The following is a 26,548-nucleotide window of genomic DNA, read 5'->3' on the forward strand; positions in this document are numbered from 1 at the left end:
AAGATCTTCCTTCAGGCATATGTCATTTATCATTCTTTGAAGTGGATAATGAGTGATTGGTCTCCAGACCTTCAATATCAGTCCATAGTATAGTCGTACATGAATAGATTTCTTGATGAAAATAGAGACATATATTAAGCATGTTTTCTAAAACACACTTAATCTTCATTTATTAAAAAATATTGCATGCATGATTTAAATATATTGTTATTTAAACACCTCACAACTATGAAACATTGCATTTTCTATAGTATTATAACTTTATTTTTCATTTATGAAAAACATTTATCCATTGATTCTATGCACAGAAGACTTATCAAGGAAAGTTTCATATTTAAGTTGTAACAATACATATTCATCTTATGTAACGAGACTTACCCAACATGGGTGCACTTTGTTAATGCATCATATTTCCTTTCAGAAAATAAAGCATATAGAGAATTGAAACTTCTGACATGTCACCAGAGATGATAACTATGTTAGTCAGATTTTCATCCTTGTGACAAAAATACCTGACCAGTACAACTTAGAGGAGGAAAAATTTATTTTGGCTCATGGTTTTTAGAGATTCAGTCCATGGCAGGCCAATTCCATTACTCTAGACCCAAGGACAGGCAAAACATAGCAGACAGCATTGTGGAAGACTACTTCTCTGTTCATGGCAGCCAAGAAGCAAAGAGAGGAGGGGAAGAGGCCATAAGGAGATGCACCCTTCCAGGGCACACCCCCAGTGAACCACCTCTTCAGCCAAGTCCCACCTACCTGCAGTTACCACCCAGTTAATTCATTCAAACTAGAATGGACTGATTATGTTACAGTTCTCATAATCTGACCATTTCACCTCTGAATATTCATGCATTAACACTGGAGCATTGGGGGTACACCTCCTATTCCATTCATAATAGCATAGTTTAAAGTTTCTGTCAAGTCTAATGTTTAATATTTCTGAGATTTTTCTTTTTGCTAATGTTTTTGAACTATAATATTAAAAATCCATAAAAGTCCCAGGAAAAATGCAATTTTGGTTTTATAATAATTAGTTTTGAAACAAAGTTTACCTTCAGAAAATATTTTATTATCTTATGAGTCCATTATGGTATAAAATCAATATTTCAACTACTCAGTGGAACATTTCAATTTTTCTCAATATTTTTAGAAGAAAGCCATTATGAGCTTCTGATTTAACACTTTTCCTTTCTACCCACAATCTCATAAGTAAATAAAATCTTTTTTAAAATTTATTTTTATTGTAAACAAATGAGATATATGTTGTTTCTCTGTTTGTACATGTAGTAACAGCATACCATTTTTGTAATCATATATTTACATAAGGTAATGATGTTTGATTCATTCCATTATTTTTTCATTCCCCCAACCCCTCCCACCTCTCTTTTCCCTCTATACAGTCCCTCCTTCCTCCATTCTTGCCCCCCTCCCATCCCCCATTATGTGTCATCATCTGCTTATCAGTGAGATCATTCGCCTTTTGGATTTTTGAGATTGGCTTATTTCACTTAGCATGATATTCTCCAATTTCATCCATTTGCCTGCAAATGCCATAATTTTATTATTCTTTATAGCTGAGTAATATTCCATTGTGTATATATATATATATATATATATATATATATATATATATATCACAGTCTCTTTAACCATTCATCAATTGAAGGACATCTAGGTTGGTTCCACAGTCTGACTATTGTGAATTGAGCAGCTATGAACATTAATGTGGTTGTATCTCTGTAGTATGCTGATTTTAAGTCCTTTCGGTATAGGCCGCGGAGTAGGATAGCTGGGTCAAATGGTTGGTCCATTCCAAGTTTTCTAAGGAATCTCCACACTGCTTTCCAGAGTGGCCGCACTAATTTGCAGCCCCACCAGCAATGTATGAGTGTACCTTTCTCCCCATATCCTCTCCAACACCTGTTGTTGCTTGTATTCTTGATAATCGCCATTCTAATTGGAGTGAGATGGAATCTTAGGGTAGTTTTGATTTGCATTTCTCTTATTACTAAAGATGGTGAACATTTTTTCATATGTTTGTTGATTGCTTGTAGATCTTCTTCTGTGAAGCATCTGTTCCTATCCTTAGCCCATTTGTTGATTGGGTTATTTGTATTCTTGCTGTAGAGTTTTTTGAGTTCTTTATATATTCTGGAAATTAGTGCTCTATCTGAAGTACGGGTGGCAAAGATATTCTCCCACTCTGTAGGTTCTCTCTTCGCATTGCTGATAGTTTCCTTTGCTGAAAGAAAGCTATTTTGTTTGAATCTATCCCAATTATTGATTCTTGCTTTTATTTCTTGTGCTATGGAAGTCCTGTTAAGGAAGTCTGATCCTAAGCCAACAAGTTGAAGATTTGGACCTACTTTTTCTTCTATAAGATGCAGGGTCTCTGGTCTGATTTCGAGGTCCTTGATCCATTGTGAGTTGATTTTTGTGCGGGGTGAGAGATAGGGGTTTAGTTTCATTCTGTTGCATGTGGATTTTCAGTCTTCCCAGCACCATTTGTTGAAGAGGCTATATTTTGTTGAGAACATTCCGTAGTGCAGGCTTTCTATTTGTAAATTCTTTTAACTTTTGTTTATCATGGAAGGATTTTATTTCATCTTCAAATCTGAAGGTTAGTTTTGCTGGGTATAGGATTCTTGGTTGGCAAGCATGTTCTTTCAGAGCTTGAAATATGTTGTTCCAGGCCCTTCTAGCTTTTAGAGTCTGGATTGAGAAGTCGGCTGCTATCTACATTGGTCTCCCCCTATATGTAATCTGATGCTTTTCTCTTGCAGCCTTCAAAATCCGATCTTTATTTTGAATGTTAGGCATTTTCATTATAATGTGCCTTGGTGTGGATCTGTTGTGATTTTGTGCATTTGGTGTTCTGTAAGCCTCTTGTATTTGATTTTCCATTTCATTCTTCAAGTTTGGGAAATTTTCTGATATTATTTCATTGAATAGGTTGTTCATTCCTTTGGTTGATATCTCTGTGCCTTCCTCAATCCCAATAATTCTTAAATTTGGTCTTTTCATGATGTCCCATAGTTCTTGGAGATTCTGTTCATGATTTCTTACCATCTTCTCTGTTTGGGCAACTTTATTTTCAAGATTAAATATTTTGTCTTCATTGTCTGAGGTTCTGTCTTCCAAGTGGTCTAATCTTTTGGTGATGCTTTCCATTGAGTTTTTTATTTGGTTTATTGTTTCCTTCATTTCAAGGATTTCCATTTTTTTTTTTGAGAATCTCTATCTCTGTGTTGAAATGATCTTTTGCTTCCTGCAGTTGCTCTTTCAGCTTATTGGTATTATCATTCATTGCCTGCATTTGCTCTCTAATCTCATCTTTTTCTTCATGAATCATCTTAATCATGTATAATCTGAAGTCCTTTTCTGACATTTCTTCTAACATACTGTCATTGGATTATATTAATATAGAATCTAGATTTGTTTGGATCATTTTCTTCCCTTGTTTTTTCATTTTGTTCATGTATCTTTCCCTCTAGCAGTGCAGATCTGGGGTATTGCAGATTTCCCCCTATACACTTATAGTGGCCCTATAGGTTTCCAAAACCCTTTCTTTAAGGGGAGATCAATATTAACTGTGCCCAATTCAGACACTATGCAATCCTAGACCAAATAGCCCCTATGAGGACAACAACAAAATTGTCATAATAAACAGAATGAGTTCAAATATTATCTTCGGTAAAACAAACAGATTTGCAATAAGGTCTGCAGCTTCTAATGGAGGACAAAGAGGATGCAGAGTGTGGCTGTTAATGGGATAAGAAAAGAATATACAGAAGTTCTAGATAATAGAAAGGGTGAGAGTGTAATCAAAAGAAATTGGATATTAGCATGCAAAAAAGGGAGAAAGAGACTCTGAGGGAACAGGTAAACAAAAGGAAAAGAGAGCAAGAAAAGTAAAGAAATAAAAACTTAAATTTTTTCAATAAGGAGAATAAAGAAAATCTGCAGTATAACAGTAATATAGTAATGAAACCTCCCAGTGTTCAGTAGCCTGATGCATGAGAGGTACCTGACAATGAGCTTCAAGCCTCCAGCAGGTGTCTCAGGATAGGAGCTACAGCTTCCAGGATTATCCAAGATGGCTGCTCTGGCTTCAAAATGTGTTGGTAAATGGGGAGCTGCAGCTCGGGGTCTGGATGTGGTCAGCAGGAGGTCCTGGAGGCGGGATGCAGTTGGTCAGACAGGGTTCCTGGAGGTCGGGTGTGTTTGGTGTGGTTGTGGGATCCTGGAGGCCGGTTGCAATCAGTCGGTCTGGGGTTCTGGTGATAGGGCACAGTCAGTTGGTCTGGGGGTCCTGGCGGCAGGGAGCAGTCAGTGGATGTGAGGGCCCCAGAAGCAGGGAGCAATCAGTTGGGCTGAGGGCTCCTGGAGACGGGGCTCAGTCAGTCCGACCAGGGGTCCTATGGGACCTGGCTGTTGTCTCAAAATGGTGGCAGCCACATGTAATCAAACCTGCAGGTACTGTGACAGAGAACTTCCAGGCAACAGCAGGCAGCTGGTGCTCCACTGGCGGTTGGCAATCGGTTTGCTGACTGTTGTCGGACGATCGGGAGGTGAACCTGGTGAGTTGGGTGATGGATAGGTGTAAGGCAGGCAATGCACTGGCCAGAGGCAGGCAAATGGCAGATGGTAGGTACCTGGCAGTGAGCAATCTGCACTCAAAAAAGGCATTGATATGCTGGCAGACTGCAGGTCATCACAACAGACAAATGGGGTAAACACCAGGGAACCAATAAGCAGCAAAAACTGCCTTGCTGAGAAACATATCCTCTGCTTGAAACCGGAGTTATGGAGCAACAAGGAACGCAGCCTCCCTCTAGTCCGCCATCTTGGATCTCCCAATAAAATCTTAAAGTCATTAAAACTTAATGGAAAATTAGTAGTTATCATAGATTAGTTTTTTTGTGTGTGTTATGCTCACAGAATAGATTTAATAGTCTTATATGATCTTATGACACATGAAGTGGCTTCTCCTTTCCCAAGGGAGGATGTTTGAAATGAATTCTTTACTCCACTTTTTGGGGGGATTAGATAGCTCTCTGCAAAAATTGAGTTTAGGAATTATAATTCTCTGTCCTCAGTTATTCAAAGAATTCAAGAAAGGAAAGTTTTTTTAAGTAATAAAAGCATAAGAACAATCTCAATCACTTGGTTGCCAAAGGGTGGAGACAGCGTTAAAAGTGATGAAGGAATATTTCTGAGACTGCATGCTTGATATTTTAAAGACGTATGGCACCTGTTCCTGGGTGTGGTTTCTCAATAGATTATTAATGTTAGAATGATAGTGTCCATAGAATGAGTAAGCTTCCAAGCTGCATTAATTTTCTACTGCTATAAGAATAAAATCCAAAATTTAGCATTTTAAAACAACAAATATTTATCATCTCACATGCTTTCTATAAATGAGAAAGTCAGGAGAAATTCAGGAGCAGCTTAACTGTGTTGTGCAACCTCAGAGACTCTCCTGAATTTATAGTCAAGATGTCAGTTAGAGATGCATCTTTCAAAGGCTTGTCTGGGACCAGAGGATGCCTTTCTGGGTGGCTCCCTCACATGCCTGGCAAGTTGGTGATTGGGACTGGCAGTTTCCTCCCTTCCTTTCTATAGGGCTGCCTGAGAATTGACACTGTGGGGCTTCCCCTGGAGGGAACCATGCAAGAGAGAGCAAATCAGAGGCCACAAGTGTCTTTTATGACCTAGTCTCAGAAATCACATGCCAGCAGTTTTGGAATATACTATTGTTTACATAGATCATTCCTATTCAAAGTGAGAGAGGACCAGGTGAGTGCATGCATTTCAGGAGAGGTCATCACAGACCAATCTTGGAAAGTGACTAGCACAGAGTATCATGATTCTTAAGGATTGTTAAGAAGGCTGGTCTGGGAAAATAAGGGGTTTCACATATTCCTTCATTTCACACATTCCTTCATTTCCCTTTTCCATGCCTCTTTGAGTCCTTCTCTCAGATTGGCCTTTATTCCTGAGGTCTCTGTGTGCTGCCCTTTCTATCCTTCTTTCCTCTTGCATTAAGCAAATATCTCTTGAAGGGAAAAATTGTGTGTCATTCACTGTTGGTTCACATGAGTGAACAGATCATTTCCTTCATAGGCCTTACCTATTATAGCAACTGGCTGTCATAACAAGTGGTCTGTTATCATCTCTAGGGGTTTTTAACTACTAGCATTCTATTAAATTTATTGTATGTCTAATAAGGAACAAACTCAAGGTAAGGAATTGGTACTACAATTGGCACCATTCCCATCCAAAAATATTTTTATTTCAATAAAATATCCCGTGATTTATAAGGTAGAACTTTAAAGCTGTAAGGCAAATATTCTGCACAGTAGGGAGACTCCTTCATTTGTAGTTAGTGTCAGTGTTTTAAATCACCTATTGGATGACTTTTGTTCAATGGAAAACATTACCATTAAGCTATCTCAGTCAGCCTGATCTTCCCCACAATGTGGAAATACAAGCCTGAAAAAAAGTGAGTTTCAAAACTAAACAGGAACAAAGCACCAAAGTGTTCTTATCTCCATGAACACATGAGGAGACAGAGATCAAAGTTAACTTGTTTTGCCATTTCCTTTCAAAATTGCCACAGTGTGAACTGAATTTCCCCCAGTACAGTAGAAAGGCATAGATCATCTTTTAAGTATGTTTATATCATAATCCAGTGTTTCAGAGATTCTGGCATTTATACTTGTGATTAGCTCTAAAATATCCTATGGACCTTTTTATTTTTTTCTTTTCGTGTTAAAATTGTTTGGGCCAATAAATCTTTCTGCAAATGTCAGATTGGTCAGCAATGAAGAGGTAAATGGAAACTAATGACACTCATCAAGTTGATGATGTGAATGATTTATTGGACCCAATCATTTAACACTTTCATAAAGTCAATATCAGGGAAAGAGATTGGGCTCTTATTATGGTAAACTGTATTTGTACTGTCAGCATTCAGTGATTTATTACAAACCTGTGGCTAGGATTAGGATATTATAAATGGGGGAAAAATGGAAGGCTCATTAATTTTTTATACCCACAGGTGGAAGACATGCAGTGGGCTAATAGAGAACACACTCACCCGGCGTCTGTCTGCAGCCTGCCCTGTAAGCCTGGGGAAAGGAAGAAAACAGTGAAAGGGGTCCCTTGCTGCTGGCACTGTGAGCGCTGCGAGGGTTACAACTACCAGGTGGATGAGCTCTCCTGTGAACTCTGCCCTTTGGATCAGAGGCCAAACGTCAACCGCACAGGCTGCCAGCGTATCCCCATCGTCAAACTGGAGTGGCATTCTCCCTGGGCTGTGGTGCCCGTGTTTGTTGCAATACTTGGGATCATCGCCACCACCTTTGTGATTGTGACCTTTGTCCGCTATAATGACACACCTATCGTGAGGGCTTCAGGACGGGAACTTAGTTATGTGCTCCTAACAGGAATTTTTCTCTGTTATTCAATCACCTTTTTAATGATCGCAGCACCAGATACAGTCATATGCTCCTTCCGACGGATCTTCTTGGGACTTGGTATGTGTTTCAGCTATGCAGCCCTTCTGACCAAAACAAACCGTATCCACCGAATATTTGAGCAGGGGAAGAAATCTGTCACAGCACCCAAGTTTATCAGTCCAGCATCCCAGCTGGTGATCACCTTCAGTCTCATCTCCATACAGCTGCTTGGGGTGTTTGTCTGGTTTGTTGTGGATCCTCCACACACCATCATCGACTATGGAGAACAACGGACACTTGATCCAGAAAATGCCCGAGGAGTGCTCAAGTGTGACATTTCTGATCTCTCGCTCATTTGTTCACTTGGATACAGTATCCTCTTGATGGTCACTTGTACTGTTTATGCCATTAAAACGCGAGGTGTTCCAGAGACTTTCAATGAAGCCAAACCTATCGGATTTACCATGTATACCACCTGCATCATTTGGTTAGCTTTCATTCCCATCTTTTTTGGTACAGCCCAGTCAGCAGAAAAGGTAAGTGGCAGGAAATGCATTTGACAGCCCTTTCTCTGAATTTAACTTCTTCATTTAGGATGCTCTTCCTCTTCCTGGTTCATTTATATTCCTGCAAGATGCTTCAGTCTGTGCTATTCTTATTTAGACATATTTATCTCAAGGTCACATTGCTTTGAGTATGTGTTGACTAGGACTGATTTTCCAAGAAAAACACTCTATTGCATCCTCCCTGGCGAGGTTGAAGACTGACACAACTCACATCACTTTCCTGGTCTCTTGTACCAGCTTTGTTATCTACTAACATCACAGTTATTTTCCAAATGTTAATTAAAAGTGGGAGGAAGAAAGGGCAGATGTGGCTCACAGGAGTGAGCTGTCCCAGAATATACCACTGTGTGACAAATGCCTCCTTTTCTGTTCTTTGTAACCCCAGGGGGTGAAGGGGGAGGAAAGTCATTCCTTGATAATTATGATGATTTTAGTCATGGAAGCAGAGTTTACAGTAAAACAAAGAGAAACTGAAATGGTTTAATACAATCCGAATCATCTTATTATTTCTGAGCCCTTGTTCTCATTACCTTTTCATATGTGAAAGATGATAGTGAGGAATAAAGAAGACAGCAATGGACAATTACATAAAGCAGTTTATAATTTTAAGTAACTTCCTTTGTCACTAATATCCCATTAACTTTTCCTACATAAAACATTGCTAATAAAGAACATCTGCACGTGAGAGGGAACATGTATTGAACTAGATGCATTTAGTTCTATCTACAGAAAAACAGAGAACTAAGGTTAACCCCAAATTCCAAGGTTTGGGTAGTGGGATGGCCACAAACCAGCCTGTCAAACGGAGGCCAGTGCCTAAGAGTCACAGCACATATTTTGGCATATGTGAATGGGAATTTATTAGGCTCGAACTAGTAATTCTAACTTATGAAAAAAATGTGAGCTGGCAAACAAATCTCTCAAAGTCTATTTTTTAATATGATTTATTGGACTAGTCAGAGAAAAATAATGTTTTTCAGCATTCGGAAATGTCCACACTGTATGAATTATTAGTAATGAAAACTTAAGCAGTTCTTATATTTGTATTTGAACTGTTTCTTTGTATACCAATTTACCTGGAGAGGGCCATGATAAGTAGTTCATTCTACTTTCTGGTGGACAGTAAATGTTAGAACCAAACAAAATCTCCTGAGATAATGTAACATTTTTCTATTTTCTCTTCCCTTTACATTTTATAAAGTATAACCTATTCTTATTTTTTATATAATGCTATCCACAGATGGAAGAGGGCAAACACCAATATGAATAAGATGTTTTTCTCTATTCACATAATTCTTTCAGTGTCTCAATTTTTAGACTAAATAAAAACATGGTCCTACAACGAGGTATTGGAATCATCATAGTAGTTCAAATATAAATCATATTAGTAGTTTTTTAAAGTAATAAAAGCATAATTATTTTCTCTCAGAACATTAATGTTTCAGAGATGTAGCTGCCTGCTGAGGACAGTGATGGAGACAAGAATTTGGATGTGAAAAGGACACATGAATTTGCCAGGAGGTGGTTGTTAGTCAGAGAGCTGCACATGCCCGGAACACCTGAAAGTTCTGTTTATTTATATAAGTCTGGAATATCCACACCTTTAGAGATGGGATGGAATGTGACTAGAAAAATTTCTTTTTCTATATAAACTTCATGGAATAAAAGAAGTAAATTATAAAACAAATAATAATATAGGTTGTTTGTAATTTATTTCATATTTATCATATAACTGAATGTGGAACTCACATTCAATAGAAGAATTCGATGGGGAACACTAACTCTTGGAATTTTCAGATAATTGTAGAGTCCTCAAATTACATAGCCTTGGAGTTGTTGAATTTAGACCAGCTCCTGATCAAGAACTATTATATTATAAATAGCTAAGATCTGGCCACCATGGTACTTTATGTAATAGAACCATGTGTTATTCTAAAACTTACCTTCAAATTTACTACCTGCTCTTCCCTGTCAATGTATATTTCATGTTTGAAACAATACATAAAATGCTTGAGAATATTTATTTTTCCACATTGCTGAAACAATTGACATGGATATTAAAAATGAATAAAAGTTTTGTATGTCTAAAAGAACCCTTTAAATCAGTTGTATTGACTCTGGAGGAGCAAAGAGCTAAGCAGCCCTCTATTTTCATTTATAATGCTCAGCCAATTAGCCCCATGTTATCAACCTGAAGCCTTTACAACTGCGAGGCAGCACGCACATCCATTAAGTCAGCAGATCCTTATTGAGCACTGTGTCCAGCATTGTGCTAGTTATTGAGTCCATGTCAGTCTGCTTCCCTGAGCCTTCACTGCAAGGCTCGGTCTGGCTCCCAGCCCAAGCCTTCTTGACGCCTGCCAGCACCTGCGAGGTGCCAGGCTCAAGGGCAGGGGAAGATGGTGAGAGGTCAGATCTGAGAAAAGAAAGCAAAGAGCTGTTCATCCTCTAACTTTACATTAGTGACGCAGAATTGATAACATGCTAAATGGCAGAAGAACGGAATTTCTTCCAATACATATTTGATTATGCTGTACCAGAGTAATGGCTGCAGCAGAAAATTCATCTTCACAGTTTGCTTTGAAATTATAAGAATTGTGAGAAAGAGTAAAATTAGTTGAATAACTTAGACATATTTTGGAAAACATGAGTAACATCAAATTATAAACGGATGCTTGTCACAGTCATGAAGACTGACAGTTTTTAGAAGTGTGTCTTCATTCAATCATAAAACATCCTTTAGCTTCCCCATTTTTTTTCAAATTTTGAAATGAAGATCAATCATATTTTTTTCCAATAGATTTTAATGACATCATTGGTGTCTACTGCTGGATTCCACTAAATTGGGTATAAATGTATTTTCTTTTTGTAGAGAAGGAAGGGTGGATACACAGAGGCATAGCCATAGATGAACAGAAATGCATGTAATCGTTTTGAAAAGACGAAATAATTAAAAGATAATTAACTTTATTGTCAGGAAAAGAATCCTTAGGGATGGTTAGGGGCCGTTAGGATGGCAGTGATCTCTTAAAGACATATTTTATCCTCCCTAATTGGACTCATAAAATGGAAATAATCAGAGAAAGGTTATGACATGGCCAAGCTCCAAGGAGCACAGTGCTTCCACCAGAGCATCAAATGGAAACAAATCAAAACAACCTCAAAATGGAAAAAAAAAAATTAAAGCTTAAAAAGGAAACAATAAATCCTGAACCAGCTTATTTTTCTTTGCCCTCTGGTTATGCAGTGTCGCATCTATCTAGTAGCTCAAGTAAGAAACCTGGGGTTCATTTTAAATCCTTCCCTCTTCTTGTTCTCACCCCATTATTTCCTCCTCTCACCCCCTTCTGTGTAAATTTGTGTCTCTCTGATGTTTATCTGAATGCATAGGTCACAACACAGACCCTGCATATACTACATCCTCGATAATTGCCTATTGAATTGCACAACAGTGGCATACTCTAATAACATAAATGCTTATTTAAGTTAGAATATGACATAATGGGAATCTTCTCTCTATATATATATCTTACTGTGATCCTCATTACAACAACTATTTTTTTTCTGAAAAAAATTTTCCCATTCAATGATGAACCACATATATTTCTTAAAAAACATTGTCACTATTACTTATTCTGAAATATGGCTACTAAATATTTAGGGAGAAAGGCAAGGAAGCATGATTATATTGTCCTTCATTCCATCTAAAGTTCTCAAAACAAGGGAGAATTGTTGTGACTCTGATATTTTCCCCCATGCCCTCCCGCCCCGCTGCTTCCACTGTCTCTCTCTGTGCGGAGGCAGAGTGCAGGTGTGGAAGGGGGAGGGTCCAGGGAGGAAGAGCTTGAGCTCTGTGGCAGAAGGACTCGGGTTCAATTCCTGGGTCTGCTAACTAGCTGAGAAAACAGAGGCAAGAGGTTGTACTTTGACAGATAGAAGTTAAGTTCCCACACAGGATGCAAATTGGACTGCCAAGCCCTGCAAAGACATTACCTGCTGTCCGTGCCCAGCCCTCTTCTCAAACTAGAGCAAGCCTGAGTTCATATATTCTGGGAAAGGGCAGGAAGATGGTTGAGTTAAAAGCAAAAACTAATTTTGTATCATTAAGATACGTTTTCTATACTAGTAGATACCTCATACTAGTTTGGCAGAAAATCACATAATCCACGAGTCAGAAAAGGTGCTTATCACATAATAAACAGGAATAAATGTTGGGGATTATTATGTAATGTTAGGCTGTTAGCCATGAGGGCAAGAACCTTATTTGGTTTTGCTCACCTAGCATAATACCAGGTCTGAAATAGGTTTTTGAAAAGAGATTTAATGACTTAGAATATATTCAAATGAATTGGGAGATCTGATATTTGATTTATTCCGATAATGGTCTCAATTTCTCCAGTCATTTGGACCATGGCTTGTGCAGCTTCCTAACTGGAAGTATTTTCTGGGAGGCTTGCCTGAAATCACAGCAGTGAAAGAGGGCTGTTGAGAGAGACAGGCATCTGAAGTATCAGGAGAAAGAGAGGTGTTCCAGAGGCAATATGTAACTGCCTTCAAATATTTAGCAGCAAGTGTCCTCAGAAAGCAGTTGTTGAAAGCTTGATTTTATAGTTTGAAGTGTGAATAGCCTTAACAAATTGGGAAAGGTAGATCTGAGATTAGTAATAAAACTCCTGCTCTAGAAGTAGTCTGGTTGATTCAAGGAAAACCTGGGGTAAGATGTCCATATGACAGGGAAAACAACAACAGAAATGAGCAGGGTAGATCAGACCAGAGGTCATTGTCCAGCCACACCTATCTCCCAATATTTCTCTTTTCCTTAGGAAGGAGGGAAGAGGATCAGAATCCACTTGGCATGCTTATCATGATGCTTATGACTATATTGTGTCATTTGTTGGTGAAGTGTTAAGCATTTTTATTCCTCGTCAGCTTACAGTCATTTGAAGCAGATCCTTTGAAGGCTTCAGTGATGTCCCACGTTGAGGATTATGCCTCATGTTGTCATTTGCTGTTCTGGATAAGGCCAATTACACCAGAATATTGCAACCCACTCTGGAATGAGAAAAACAAATTAAACAGATACACAAAAGAAACTATATGATCTCATTTGTGCAGTTAGTTAAAACGAGGTGCTTGTGAACTTTTAGGAGAAAATTGACATAGATTCTGGGGCACGTATAGGCAAGGCTATTAAGTATCTTTCCTTGGGAATTCTGCCTTATGTATATTTTGTTTGTTTTTCTGGCTGTGCTATGTAGTTTTGCTATAGAAAATTTTCATCTTTACAAATTAAAGGCAATTCTTTTGGGGATGCCCATCTGACTTGACACACAAAGAATATTTGCTCAACGAATTTTGTTTAGATTCCATAATCCTACTTTTGTGGGAACTGGGAGGGCTAGGTCTACTTAATGTAAGCATTTATTTATTAGTGAGATTGTGGTATTTCCTCATATTTTTCAAACTGAAATTGTGTTTCCAAAGATTTTAATTTTCTGTACCCAAATTTCAGTAATTTAATCAGCTAGACCACTAGTTAGTCAACCTGGGAACTTGGTTCTAAAGCTAGTGCATCCCATGAAAAGAGTTTTGTTTACTTAGTATGACTGAAAAATGTTGGTGTACTAGATTTCATTAAGATTGAAATGTGACTATTTTCAGAGTCATAGTGACCATGGTTTTATTTCAGAACTTTTAGAGAAATGTCATATAAATAGGCTTATTTCTATACAGACAGAACCTTAATGACATTCCAGGCTTGATAATATAGAGTGTAGTGACTAATTTACTTATCGTAACTTCAAATTGCGTTTTCCATGTTTCAGTAGATTCTAATATCCACATGCACACAGGGTGCCAGAAAGAGCAGATTGCAAGCAAATAGTTTCTTTTAGCCAAAACCATATATACATTTTTATATTAGGAAATTAAAAAATATATATCTAAATGTAGTATCACATGGGTTAATCCCAACTACCTTTAAATGTAGAAAAATATTTTATCAAGTATTAATATAAATTCCAGGCTATCTAAAATAAATGCAAAACAGATGTTTTTGAATATTAAGATAAACATAAAAATAGAAACTTAATCTGGTTTTTGGTTCAAAATAAGTGCTGGTGAAAATATACTTATCTCCTCCCCCTAATAATGGAATGAAAAAAAATTAAGGCAGAAAGGAAGAAAGAAGAGAGGAGGAAGAAAGGCAGTGGGGGTGGGGGTGGGGAAAATAGTGACAGAGACAGAGAGGGAGGTGGAGAAGCCATCATATTATTAGTACCACCATTATATGAAAAACAGTTTGAAAAAAAATACTGAAACATGAGTCAGTCGGGTTTGATTTGTGGAGAATTAAAAAAGAGGAAGCACGCTCCAAGAGGCATAAGTGGTTCATACTAGGGAAATCCCAAATAATTTACAAACTGAAGCTCAACAAAAATCCTAAGCAGACATTGCAGGGAGCATTTCAGGGAAATGCTTGAAGAACCACGTTTGAGATATAGCCATGCCGCTTAGACCCCTCACTTTGCCATTCAGCTCCAACTTCATGTTTGGAGAGTGAAGATTAAAATTATGAACTCCAAAATATGAGAATAATCTGACAGAGGACTTCTAGTGTGAATATATGCCACTGAAAGAGAAGGACAAGAATTTGGAGTAATTTTATTTTAAACAAGGATGGGGGTAGGAGATAGGAAATACAACTCTGTCCAGGATAGATTTTTCAACTCCACTCCTTCTGGGGTGGGTCCATACTCTGCTTGCCAATATGAAAATATTTTAAAGAGATGCCAGACGGTAAAATGATCATTAACTCCAAGTCCATAGTCAGTCCTCTCAAACAGAGCAAAGGGGCTCAGTCAATAATCTTTATCAATCAGCCTGCCTGTCAAGCATAATTTTCATCAGTAGTCATAGATACTACAATCATGAAGAAAACTAAGAATATTACTTTAAAGACTGAAAAATAAACAAAGCAGAATAACTAGCTTCAAAGAAATAATTCCTAGAAGTAATTCAGGATATATGTGAATTTTTAAAAATTAGCATTCTAAGAGAGAACCAAGAAGAATTCAAGAAGAATATTGAACACACATACACACATACATGTGTGTAGGTTGCTGTGGAAAAGATCAACAAGAGAATAATAAAATGACTCTGGATATTAAAAATTATGAATGTGAAAATAAAAAGCTGAACTGATAGGTGGAAACTGAGAACCAGCAGTGGAAGGTAAAATAAAAGGCAGAAGCAAAGAGAAAAATGTAACAAAATAAGGAAAATATGGAGAATAGTTAAAACATGCTAAGATAGATTCAGGATCCCAAGATACATCTAGTCAACATCCTAGAAGAGGAAGTAGACAAAGAAGGTGAAGAAATTGTTTTAAAAAAGAAGAAAAGTTTCAAAAGCATAAGATCATTCTTTAAATCAAAAATAATTTTTACTTAAAGTTTTACTTTAGTAAAACTTCATTAAGTGATAAAATATTTTAAGAACATTTAAAGTTGAGAAAAGATATCTACAGGAATGAAAATCAGACCTCATCTGCCTCCCTGAATTCTGCATGGCAATGAGCAAAGACTTTCTTGAGGGAAAAGTATTTTAAACTTAAAATTGTATAGCCAGCCAAACTATCAGTCAATGTGAGCTTAAGACATAAATGGCTTAGAAAATCTGGTGCCTAAGATATTACATATGGGTTATTTTGGATGTAACTCATCTATTAAAAAAATCCATTATCAGATATGAGATGGGTAAGAGTGACAGTTGCACATGATCTAAAAGTAATGAGGAGAATGAAAAAGGAATTATAAAAAGATCTATTAGATCATCATGGCTAATTATTCTTTAAAATCCAGAATTTTGCCAGGTGTGGTGGTACACATTTATAATCCCCGCAGCTTGGGAGGCTAAGGTAGGAGGATTATAGTTTCAAAGCCAGCTTCACCAACTTAGTGAGGCTATAAGCAACCTAGTGAGATCTTGTCTCAAAATTAAAAAAAAAAAAAATTTAAAGGAGGACTAGAGATGTGGTTCAGTGGTTAAGTGCCCTATGATTCAATCCCTGGTATCAATAAATAAATAAATAAATAAGCAAGTAGACAAACAAATCCAGAATTTTAATAATTATTCTTACTCCTATGCAAGTCCAATTATGCTGCTTAAATACGTACCAGCCATACATAGAAATTGCTTTTTGTATTGTTTGTACTTTGTTAGAAAGGACCTGGAAACAAAATACAGAAATAATGATTTGTCTGCTAAAGTGAAGGTAAATGTTATGAGCCCTGTACTTGAAAAGCATCGATGTGACTTTAAAAAATTAGAAGGTCTGTGAGAACATACAAGAGAGGGGAATTGCCTCAGCACATCAAATCATTCACCTTCTCCTGTGAGTAGACAACAGATATGATCTAGAATTGTTAAGGCAAGGGATACCATTGCATTATATGAACAACAGCAAAAATGAAATAAAACAAAAGCCCTAATACTGAGAATTCTTTAGAATAGCACCAATAATGGGCATATAGGTAATGGAGAGTTTTATTTTATCTAATAAATACTTAAATTTTATTTAATAAATATATATGACATAAACATAAATAATTGCATCCAGAAGGGTTTAAATCTCAAGAAAATCTCTTCTAAGACAACATGAGTGTATATTCTCATAGACTTTTGGTATATGACATATTTTAATAGATTCTTTTAGATGCAAAGTGGATGAATGATTTTGAATTTGTTAAATGACCCAAGATATTTGGTGGTTTCAAATGATCTATAAATTTCCTCTTCTTTAGGGTTAATGCAATTGCTAAATAAGTACTTTTCAAAGACCATAATTTAAGTAGCAGTTTATAGCTGGTAATTGCATTACAAAAATTTATTAAATATTTTCCATATGCAAATACCTTTGATGGGTGTTTACAAAAATGCATAAGTGAATAAGAAGTTGTCATCAGTTTTTTTTTTTTTTTTTTTTTTTTTTGAGCATCAAGTAGTGGCTATGCCAAGAATAGAGGTGGCTAGAACAAGGCAGAGTAAGATAATGGAAAACTTGGAACAAGGGATGGTGAAAGGAAAAAAATACCAAGTCCTTTTGGGGGATGAAGAAAGTCTCCATGAAGGAGTTAGGAATCCAAAACAGGTCTAGAAGACTTGATAGAAAACAGATGGTGTCTGCCTTCTAGACAATAGGAATATTGGGTTTAAACATTCAGAGAAGGGTAAGTCAGGTTTTTGCAAAACCTGTGAATAAAAAACTGTTCTAAGTTAAAGATAACCACAAAGAGAGGAAAGTGACCATATATCCCTATTTCTTCTACTAGTAGAAACTCTTTTACTCTGAAAATTGTTTCCCAATGTGGGCAGTAAATTACATTATTACGCATAAAATAAGGCTGGGTAGATAATTGGGAAGCATTCTCTGGAGGGCTGGTGCCAATTCTTTTGCTAGGGATTTGAGTGTATTTGAATCATGCTGAACATGGATGTATTCTCAATAAAATTACATTTGTGAGATTTTCTTTGCCAATGGTGAATTGGATAAATTGTTGTGCACAAAGATAAGAAAAAGGAGAAAAACAAGTTTATTTAAGAAATGCGGGCAAGAAATATTGGGTACTCCTTTCAAACAGAATTGGCCACAGAAGACAAAACAGGAGGTGAAGTACTTGCAGTGCATGTTCTATAATTTTTCTTGTAATGGCAAAACTTGTGTTTGGCTGCTGTAATAGTTCTACCCAGTTGAGCTTCAAAAAGAGCCCCACCATAAAAATTGGTATGCATGTACCACTAGAGTATGCTGATTTTGGATATATAGCAATAGTTTTTTGTGTCCAGATATCAAGGAGTGGGGTAGCTGGGCAATATGGTGGTTCCTTTAGAGTCTTTTGAGAAATCGCCATACTGCTGTCCAGAGTGGTTGTATCAACTTGCAGTCCTATCAGCAATGTGTTATATAGTGATTTATATTATATTAGTGTATTAGTGTATTCTATTCGTGATCTTTCTCCCACATCTTCGAAGTTGTTATTTGTATTCTTGATGATTGCCATTCTAACTGGAATGAGATGAAATCTTGTGTTGTTTTGATTTGCTTTTCCATGATTGCTAAGGATGTTGAATAATTTTCACATATTTTTTGGCCACTTGTATTTCTTTTCTTGAGAAATTTTGTTTATGGTAGCGTAATTCACAATAGCCAAGTTATGAAACCAGTCTAGGTGCCTGTGAACAGATCAATGGATAAAGAAAATATGGTATATATACATAGTGGAGTTTTATTCAGCCATGAAAAGAACAAAATTATGTCATTTGCTGGTAAATGGATGGAACTGAAGAACATCATTCTAAGTGAAATAAGGCAGACACAGAAAGTCAAGGGTTGAACCTTTTCTCTCATATATGGAAGTTAGAGAGAAATAAGGAATTTTAAAAATGGGTATCTCATGAAAATGGGAAAACAGTGGAGTATAAGGAGGAGATTGAGGGTGAGAGGAGGAATAAGAAATGGGAGGAACTGCAGAATGAAATTGACAAAATTATGTCGTTACTTTTATGTATAAATAAGCACAATGAATTCCACTTTCATGTATAAGACAGAATTTAAAAGCAATAAGTAAGTGAAGGAAGTCCAGGAGAGTAAAAGGGAACTCCGGGAAGGAGGAGGAGAGGGAAAGAGAAGCACTTGGGAATGAAATTAAGAAAATTATGTTCTATGCATCTGTGAATATGTCAGAATGAATCCTATTATGTATAGCTATAATGTATGAATAAAAACATGAAAAGATCTCCACTCTTCCTTCCAATCTGGGCTGAGGAAGAGAAGGGAATGTTTCTTAGGTAGAGATAGAACCCAGGGCCTCTCGCATGTTAGGTAAGTGCTCTACCACTGAGCTACATTCAAAAACCTGTGTGTGTGTGTGTGTGTGTGTGTGTGTGTGTGTGTGTGTGTGCGTGTGTTTGCTGGGAAGCAAATCTTTTTAATTGCTAATGACTGAAACTAGCCAAGAATGAAGAAGCATACTCAGGCCCACAGAAGGAAAACTAGGTAATAATCAATATGTGTGGATTATGATTTTGAGTAAAGAAATCTGTTAAATAATAGTGAAATTAATGTTTTTATTTATTCTAATAGGTTGTACATGACAGTAGAATGCATTTATACATTTTTGTAAATCATACATAAATGGAGTGTAATCTCATTTTTCTGATTATACATATTATAGGATCACATTGGTCATGCAGTCATATATATACATGAAATAATAATGTCTGTTTCACTCTACTATCCTACCTACTTCCATACCCCTTCCCCTCCCTTCACTCCCCTCTACCTAATTTAAAGTAACTCTTTTCTTCCCTAACCCCACCTCCTTATTGTGAATTAGTACCCAAATATCAGAGAAAACATTTGGCCTTTGGTTTACTGGGTTTGGCTTATTTCATGTAGCATGATATTCTCCAACTCCATCTATTTACCAGTAAATGGCATGATTTCATTCTTCTTTAAAGCTGAGTATTATTCCATTATATATATATATATATATATATATCACAATTATTTATATATATGTGTGTATATATATATATGTGTGTGTGTGTGTGTGTGTGTGTGTATATATATATATAATTGATGTGGCTGTGTCACTGTAGTATGATTTTAAGTCCTTTTGGTATAAACCGAGCAGTGAGATACTGAGTCAAATGGTGGTTCCATTCCAAGTTTCTGAGGAATCTCCATACTGCTTTCCATAATGGTTGCACCATTTTTCATTCCCACCAGTAATGTAAGAATGGATCTTTTCCCCCACATCCTCACCAACATTTATTGTTGCTTTTATTCTTGATAGTTGCCATTCTGACTGCAGTGAGATGGAATCTTAGAGTAGTTTTGATTTGCATTTCTCTAATTGCTAGAGATGTTGAACATTTTTTCAAATATTTGTTGATCAGTTGCATATCTTCTTCTGTGAAGTATCTGTTCAGTTCCTTAGCCCATTTATTGATTGGGTTATTTGTTTGTTTAGTGTTAAGTTTTTTGAGTTCTTTATATATCTTAGAGATTAATGCTTTATCTGAGGGGCATGTGGTAAAGATTTTCTCCCAATCTGTAGGTTGTCTCTTTACATTATTGATTATTTCTTTTCCTGAGAAGATACAGAGACAAACCCACATAAATACAGTTACCTCATACTAGACAAAGGTACCAAAAACATTCACTGGAGAAAAGATAGCCTATTCAACAAATGGTGCTGGGAAAAATGAAAAACCACGTGTAACAAAATGAAATTAAACCATTATCTCTCACCCTGCATGAAACTCAACTCAAAGTGGATCAAAGAGAGGTACTAGAACAGAGACCCTTTGACTACTAGAAGAAAAAGTAGGCCCAGATCTTTACCATGTTGTCCTAGGATCTGACTTCCTTAACAAAACCCCTAAAGTGCAAGAAGTTAAATCAAGAATCAATAAATGGGATGGATTCAAACTAAAATGCTTCTTCTCAGCAAAATGAAATTAATTTTGATAGATGAAATAAAGCAAATGCTTTAGAAATAAGACCAAAATAATTTCTAAGTGTTATATTTAAATATATAATCACCATTTTACTGTGTAAATTTAAAAATGAAATGAATTTTATTTTCTAAAGAATTTGAAGTTTAGGATAATCTCAATTTTCTCTGTCATGTAGAGATGAATTTACTCAGTTTTTTCTTTACTTTATCTCATTTTTGTAATTTTGGGTACCTGGCATCTAAAATCAATTGCTTTTTGCTTTCTCATTATAATTACTTTTTTATAAAAAAATTTTAGATGTTGATAGACCTTTATTTTCTGTTATATTTATTTTTAAATTTTTTTATATTTATTTTATTTATTTGTTTATTTTATTTATTTATTTATTTATTTATTTATTTATATGTGGTGCTGAGAATCGAACCCAGTGCCTCACACATGCTAGGCAAGTGTTCTACCACTGAGCCACAACCCCAAACCCCTCATTACAATTACTTTTTGAAAGTCATATATTGACTATTTAAGGTAATCCACAAGAGTCTACTTTTTGTCAGTGTTCTGAATCCTGTAAATAATCAGTAGTGTTAACACTAACTGTAAATTTTGGTTTTTGTTTGTTCATTTTTTTAAAGATGATTTTGGTTATTCCATTTTGAAAAAAAATCTTTAATTCAAAAATCGTGGCTGAACATGTTGGTACACATTGAAAATCCTATTGACGTCAGAGGCTGAGACAGGAGGATTGCAAGTTGGGGGCCAGCCTGGGCAATTAGTGAGGACCTGTTTAAAACCAAAAAATAACCTGAGGTTGTAGAGCTCAGTTCCACACCTCCTCCCAAAAGATTTCATTGAATTTAATATTTTCATCTTGAAATTTTAGGTTCACTGTGTTATTTGTTTGGTCAAGTGTATTTTGGGAAAGTATCAATAAATGTATTGCTTTCTCCTGTCTGTTGGTCCAAAACCTATAGAAGATAGATCCCTATGCAGTCTTTGGAATATATACAAAATTACTCACATTGCTCACACATATATGTATACAGCTTCTGTAGATTTCAGGTTTTAGGCAAGATTAAATATCATGCATTTCTCCTGCCAGCTGTTTCCTCTAAAATACTTATTTTACTCAAATTGAATTGAATTGAAAATATTATTGGTAGATTGTAAACCTGCCATAAAACCTTCAAGCGTTTCCATCAGCAGGTAGCTTATCATCATAGCACTGCCCTTTCTTCAACAAAGCCCTATCCCCATGCTGAAATGTCCAATCAAACACAATTTATTGCACACTTTGTTATACTGCATACTTACGGTTAAGAACTGACAATGTTAAGCATGAAATAATTAAATTCAGAATGCAAAAGCATATGTGGAGAAGGTGGCAAGAAAAATAGCCAGAAGCAGAGGCAGTCAGTGCTACAGGATCATAAAGGCTATGTCTGCCAAGAAGGCTCTCCAATTTCTTTTTTTCATCTTGCTTATTATTTATAGTGTTTTTATATACAGTGTGTGCGTACATTTGTGATTGCTCATGATGCTCTCCATTTTATATGGTCCCTTCCTCTATGCTCCGGGAAACCGCATTGCCTTGAATCTGTTTTTGTTTCTTGTCTCTTTTATCTCATCTTCCTTCTGCTCAAGTTGCCCCTGATTTTGGCATTTCTCCCAGGCACCATTCCCTTGAAGTGCTCATCATTCACACAGCTTCGGCTAGAAAGGCTGCAATTCATGCTTTTCTAGCCGTGTTCTTAATCTCTGCCCTTTCACATGCTCAAAGATGTAGACTGCAACAATCCAAAACTGAAATCTGAAAGCAATCCAAAACCCAGACTGCAAAATTAAGCTACCTAAAAACCAAAACCTATCATAGTTAAAATGGTTGCTACTTATTAGATGCCTCTTCTGTGCTGAAAAACAGTTAAATTCTTTAAACTATCTTCTTATATCTCTAAGAGACAAATTCTCAAAGAAACTAAGTCTCTGAAGAAAATTTTACAGATGCTGGAAAATTGAGAATTTTTGCATTCTACCACTAATATACCTGAGGTTTAACTTACTCTATTTATCCACAGACTTAGTTTTAACTTCAACTTTATATTTCTGCATTATGTTCAATCTCTATTTCATTTCCTCCTTTGTTTAAAGATTATCTTTGTTATACTGATATCCAAATACGGGTGTTGACATTAACTTTCTTTCCCTTGTACCCCTGTTTAACTTTTGTCAACAAATAATACTGGTCATTTCAAATTTCTTCTGTATCCATCCTTTTTCCCCCTATTTCCAAGGTCAAATCCCTAGGCCACTCCCAGCTCTTGCATACCAGGCTACTGTTGGGATCTAAGAGCTAGTCTCTTAGACTTGCTATTTGACAGTGACTTCAAGATTACTGTCATAAAGTTATTCTACAGGACTTCTACTTGACACTATTTTATAGTTCTACTTAATCAGCCACTTTTTATTTGACACCTTTGCTCTGTTGAATACTGACAGCATTGTTTGAACCAAATGTGGCTGGTCTTCATGGAACTTAAATTATAATAGAGGATGGGCCTGATCTAAGTGGATAATTGTAGAATCAGGTATTCAGTAAAAAATGTTATATGTGCTATCAGTGGTCCTATGACCACTAAACTTTCCAAACTGTCTTTCCATGATCATCTTTCATTTTCATGAAATCAGTTCTTACCAAATGAACTAATTCATAAAATCTCTAACTTATAAAACATTACCAATTCAAAACATACAGATGCTTTATGTGACTGTCTATGATTTTGCATTTCCAGATTTGTTTCTGTGTGGTTTATTTCAGTACTTCTTCAGGAAAAGATGATAATTATAAATCCTTTGTATTCTTCTCAACTGAACTCTCACATTTTAGTCACAAAATGACTATCAAAATGCTTTGCAGATAGTTTCAGGTAAAAGTATTATGTTGTTTTTGAACTGGATATAAAGGAAAGTGGTCAACATTTTCAAGCCAATGGAGACAATGTATTAAGTTAAAGACAAAAGTGGAGAAAATATTTGAACTGAGAGGCAAGAAATTAGGGTTCTTGTCTCATTAATATCCCTTTGACTTTTTCTTTTTTAAATATATATTTTTTATTTGTAGATGGACACAACACCTTTATTTTATTTATTTTATTTATTTTCATGCAGTGCTAAGGATTGAACCCAATGCCTCATATGTGGTAGGCAGGCACATTACCACTGAGCCACAACCCCAGCTCCATCCCTTTGGCTTTGATCAACAAGTTATCTTCTCTGAATCTTAGTCTGCTCACCTCAGGTAAAATGAGGACTTAAGAGTCTCATAGGCTCTAAGTCCAAAATACTCTTATTATAAAGAAAATTACCAGTTACATAAGAAATGGTCAACCACTCGGAGACATGACCTAATTTTTAAGCAAATGTGCATGGATATTACTGTGTATATGCAGTGAAGAATGCAAATGAGGGCACAAAGCATTTTAGAAGATGAATGTACTTCAGGCAGATTATCGGTCTCATAAACCCTAATCAAGGCATTCACATTGACATAGCATGATGAAGACATGGGATCCAGAGTCTGAATTACTTTTCCAAAGAGTCCTATGGGGTATCTCCTCACACCATATGTTTCTTTCACTTTTATGAGCTATCTTAGGCAGGAAAGTGCAAAAGGCACTCAGCATATTAATTTCTAAACTTTTTGACTTTCTAGTTGAAAAAGGAAGAAAGGAAGGAAGGAAGACAGAAAACGGTATAACTAACAGCATGCATTTCCCAGTTCATCTGATTTTGCTAGTTTGACTTCACCTAACTTTCCTTTGACACATTTTACTCATCATCATTTCTTGTTTATCATTCAAATCATTTTTCCTCTGCTAGAAATACATGAACCACTGACTGGAAAACTTTGATATGACCCCAGAGAAGTTAATGTCTAAAGTAATCTCTTGCTAGAAATTGATTTTGATTTCACTTCACATTAGTGAGTTCCTTATCCCCTTCTACCACATTTTCCTTGTACTTCCAGTTAATGCAGTATCATAAATCACTCTACCACAATGCCTAAGGAAGAGCGAGGGAATTATGCCTACTAACCAATCCTCTCATGACACATTATAGCGTATTGGTAACAGGAACCAGTTAAGTTTCTTGTACACCCTTGATTTTTCTCTTATTTGATTTTTTTCCCCTTTCTAATGTCACTCAACCTGTAGACACTGGGATAAAGCAAGCTGATGTTTGAAAGTCCTTTTGTAACTGGGAACAAGAAAAGCTGTTATTTTCTTGAAAAAAATATCATTATAGTTTAAGGTTTAATTCAAGTATACATGTCTTGTAGGTGACTAGATTTCTCTTCCTTTGAGAACTTTATAGGGCTTAAAGAGGTGTGTGTGTATATATATATATATTGTGTGTGTATGCACACACATATATATAAAGTTTGTGTCTATATATAGAAACACACAAAAGTATGTGTGCATACACATACTCACATACACACATGCTTTTTTTCCCTTAGACTTGAAACCATTCAAAGCAGTTGCTTTTTCCAAAAGCTTAACTCCTTAAAATTTCATAAGAACATTTCTTATGCAAATGTTCTATGAAGATATTAGGAAAGTCCTATATGAATTTTCATTTATTTTTAAAAATAATGGCCATAATTTTAACACAGAATAGTTTAGGGTCAATTCTTATTGAACACAGTGTGTGATAGTTGAAACTACAGTATTTTCAATATCACCCTGAACAAGTAAATTGAATTCAGTTTAATTGCATGGAGGCAGCATGGTATGGGTGGCCCTTCAATTTTCCATGCTCAATGAACATGAAGCCCGCCGGCTGATCCTGTGAGTTCTCTTGCAGTTCTCCAGAGGAGCAATGTTCGTAGTTCTCTGTACTTCTGCATGTTTTAGTGAAGATCAGCAAAGGGACTCAATTCCTCATTTTTCTTAATTGCTTAAAATGCCTTTTCTATATCTTATTCCTCAATTGCTTTATCTTTACTTAGGAGTAGTTGGTCTTTTTCAAGTCATCTTTCTTTATTGAAATGTAATACTACAAGGTCAAAAGACAAGGTATATAGCTATATCTTAAAGTGAAATGGCTTCATAGGGTCTTGAAATCTTAGTGTTCTTGAATAATAAAGCAAATTGGGAATTGTTAATATACATAGAAGAAAAATTATTAATATTCATAATAATAAAATATTCTATTTCAGTATGGAGTACTGATAAAAGATATCTGTTTCATTTGACATTTCAACTCAACTCAGTATATATTATCAATATTTTAAAAACTTATTTAAAAAAATACTAGGTTAAAGTTGCCTTATTTATTGGATAAAAATACAGATGTCCAATTAAATGTTAATTTCAGGTAAACTACAGATAATTATTTTGTGTAAGTATGTTTGTATAATACTTAAAGCATCCAAAAATACTTGCTATTTATCTGAAATGAAAATTTAACTGTATGTTCTATAATTTATCAGGCAACGCTATACTAAATTGGTGAGAGAAAACTGAGGTGAATTTAATAACAAATTTTAATCCTTAAATAACTTGCTATGAGAATTTAATAAAACTTTATATATGTAAAGAACAGAAGCATTAATAGTGCAAATATAAATAAGTTTGTATTACAAGAAAAGTTTAAACTAAGAAAGTTTAAACTAGATCAATATTTCATTAATAGATGGTCGAAAATTCAGTGGTTAGTTGTTGTAGTGAGATTAAAGTCCTTCCAAAGATGCGAATATTCTAGTCGCCTAAACCTGTGAATGTGTTTATTACCTGGTGAAGGAATATCAAGGTAGCAGATGGAATCAGGATTGCTAATCACCTCACCTTGAAATAACTCTCTGAATGGTTCCAATATCACTCTAAGAGACTTACATGAGAGAGGGAGACAGAAGTCAGTGCCAGAGATGGGACCCGGGAAGGCCATTGTTGACTTTGAAGAGAAAAGTGGTCATAAGCCAAGGAACACAAG

The 26,548-nt window shown here is 35.9% G+C and overlaps 1 protein-coding gene across 2 annotated transcripts in view; it reads left to right on the plus strand.

Annotated features, from left to right (window-relative positions):
- Positions 1-26,548, plus strand: part of Grm8 (glutamate metabotropic receptor 8) — a 758,935-nt gene that overhangs the window by 658,327 nt on the left and 74,060 nt on the right. For both annotated transcript variants that reach the window (XM_047561191.1, XM_047561188.1), the window contains exon 9: positions 7,070-8,005. In XM_047561191.1, coding sequence (XP_047417147.1) covers positions 7,070-8,005 — 936 coding nt within the window. The remainder of the gene's footprint in view (positions 1-7,069; positions 8,006-26,548) is intronic.

Source organism: Sciurus carolinensis, chromosome 8 (assembly GCF_902686445.1).
Source record: "Sciurus carolinensis chromosome 8, mSciCar1.2, whole genome shotgun sequence".
Classification (NCBI taxonomy): domain Eukaryota; kingdom Metazoa; phylum Chordata; class Mammalia; order Rodentia; family Sciuridae; genus Sciurus; species Sciurus carolinensis.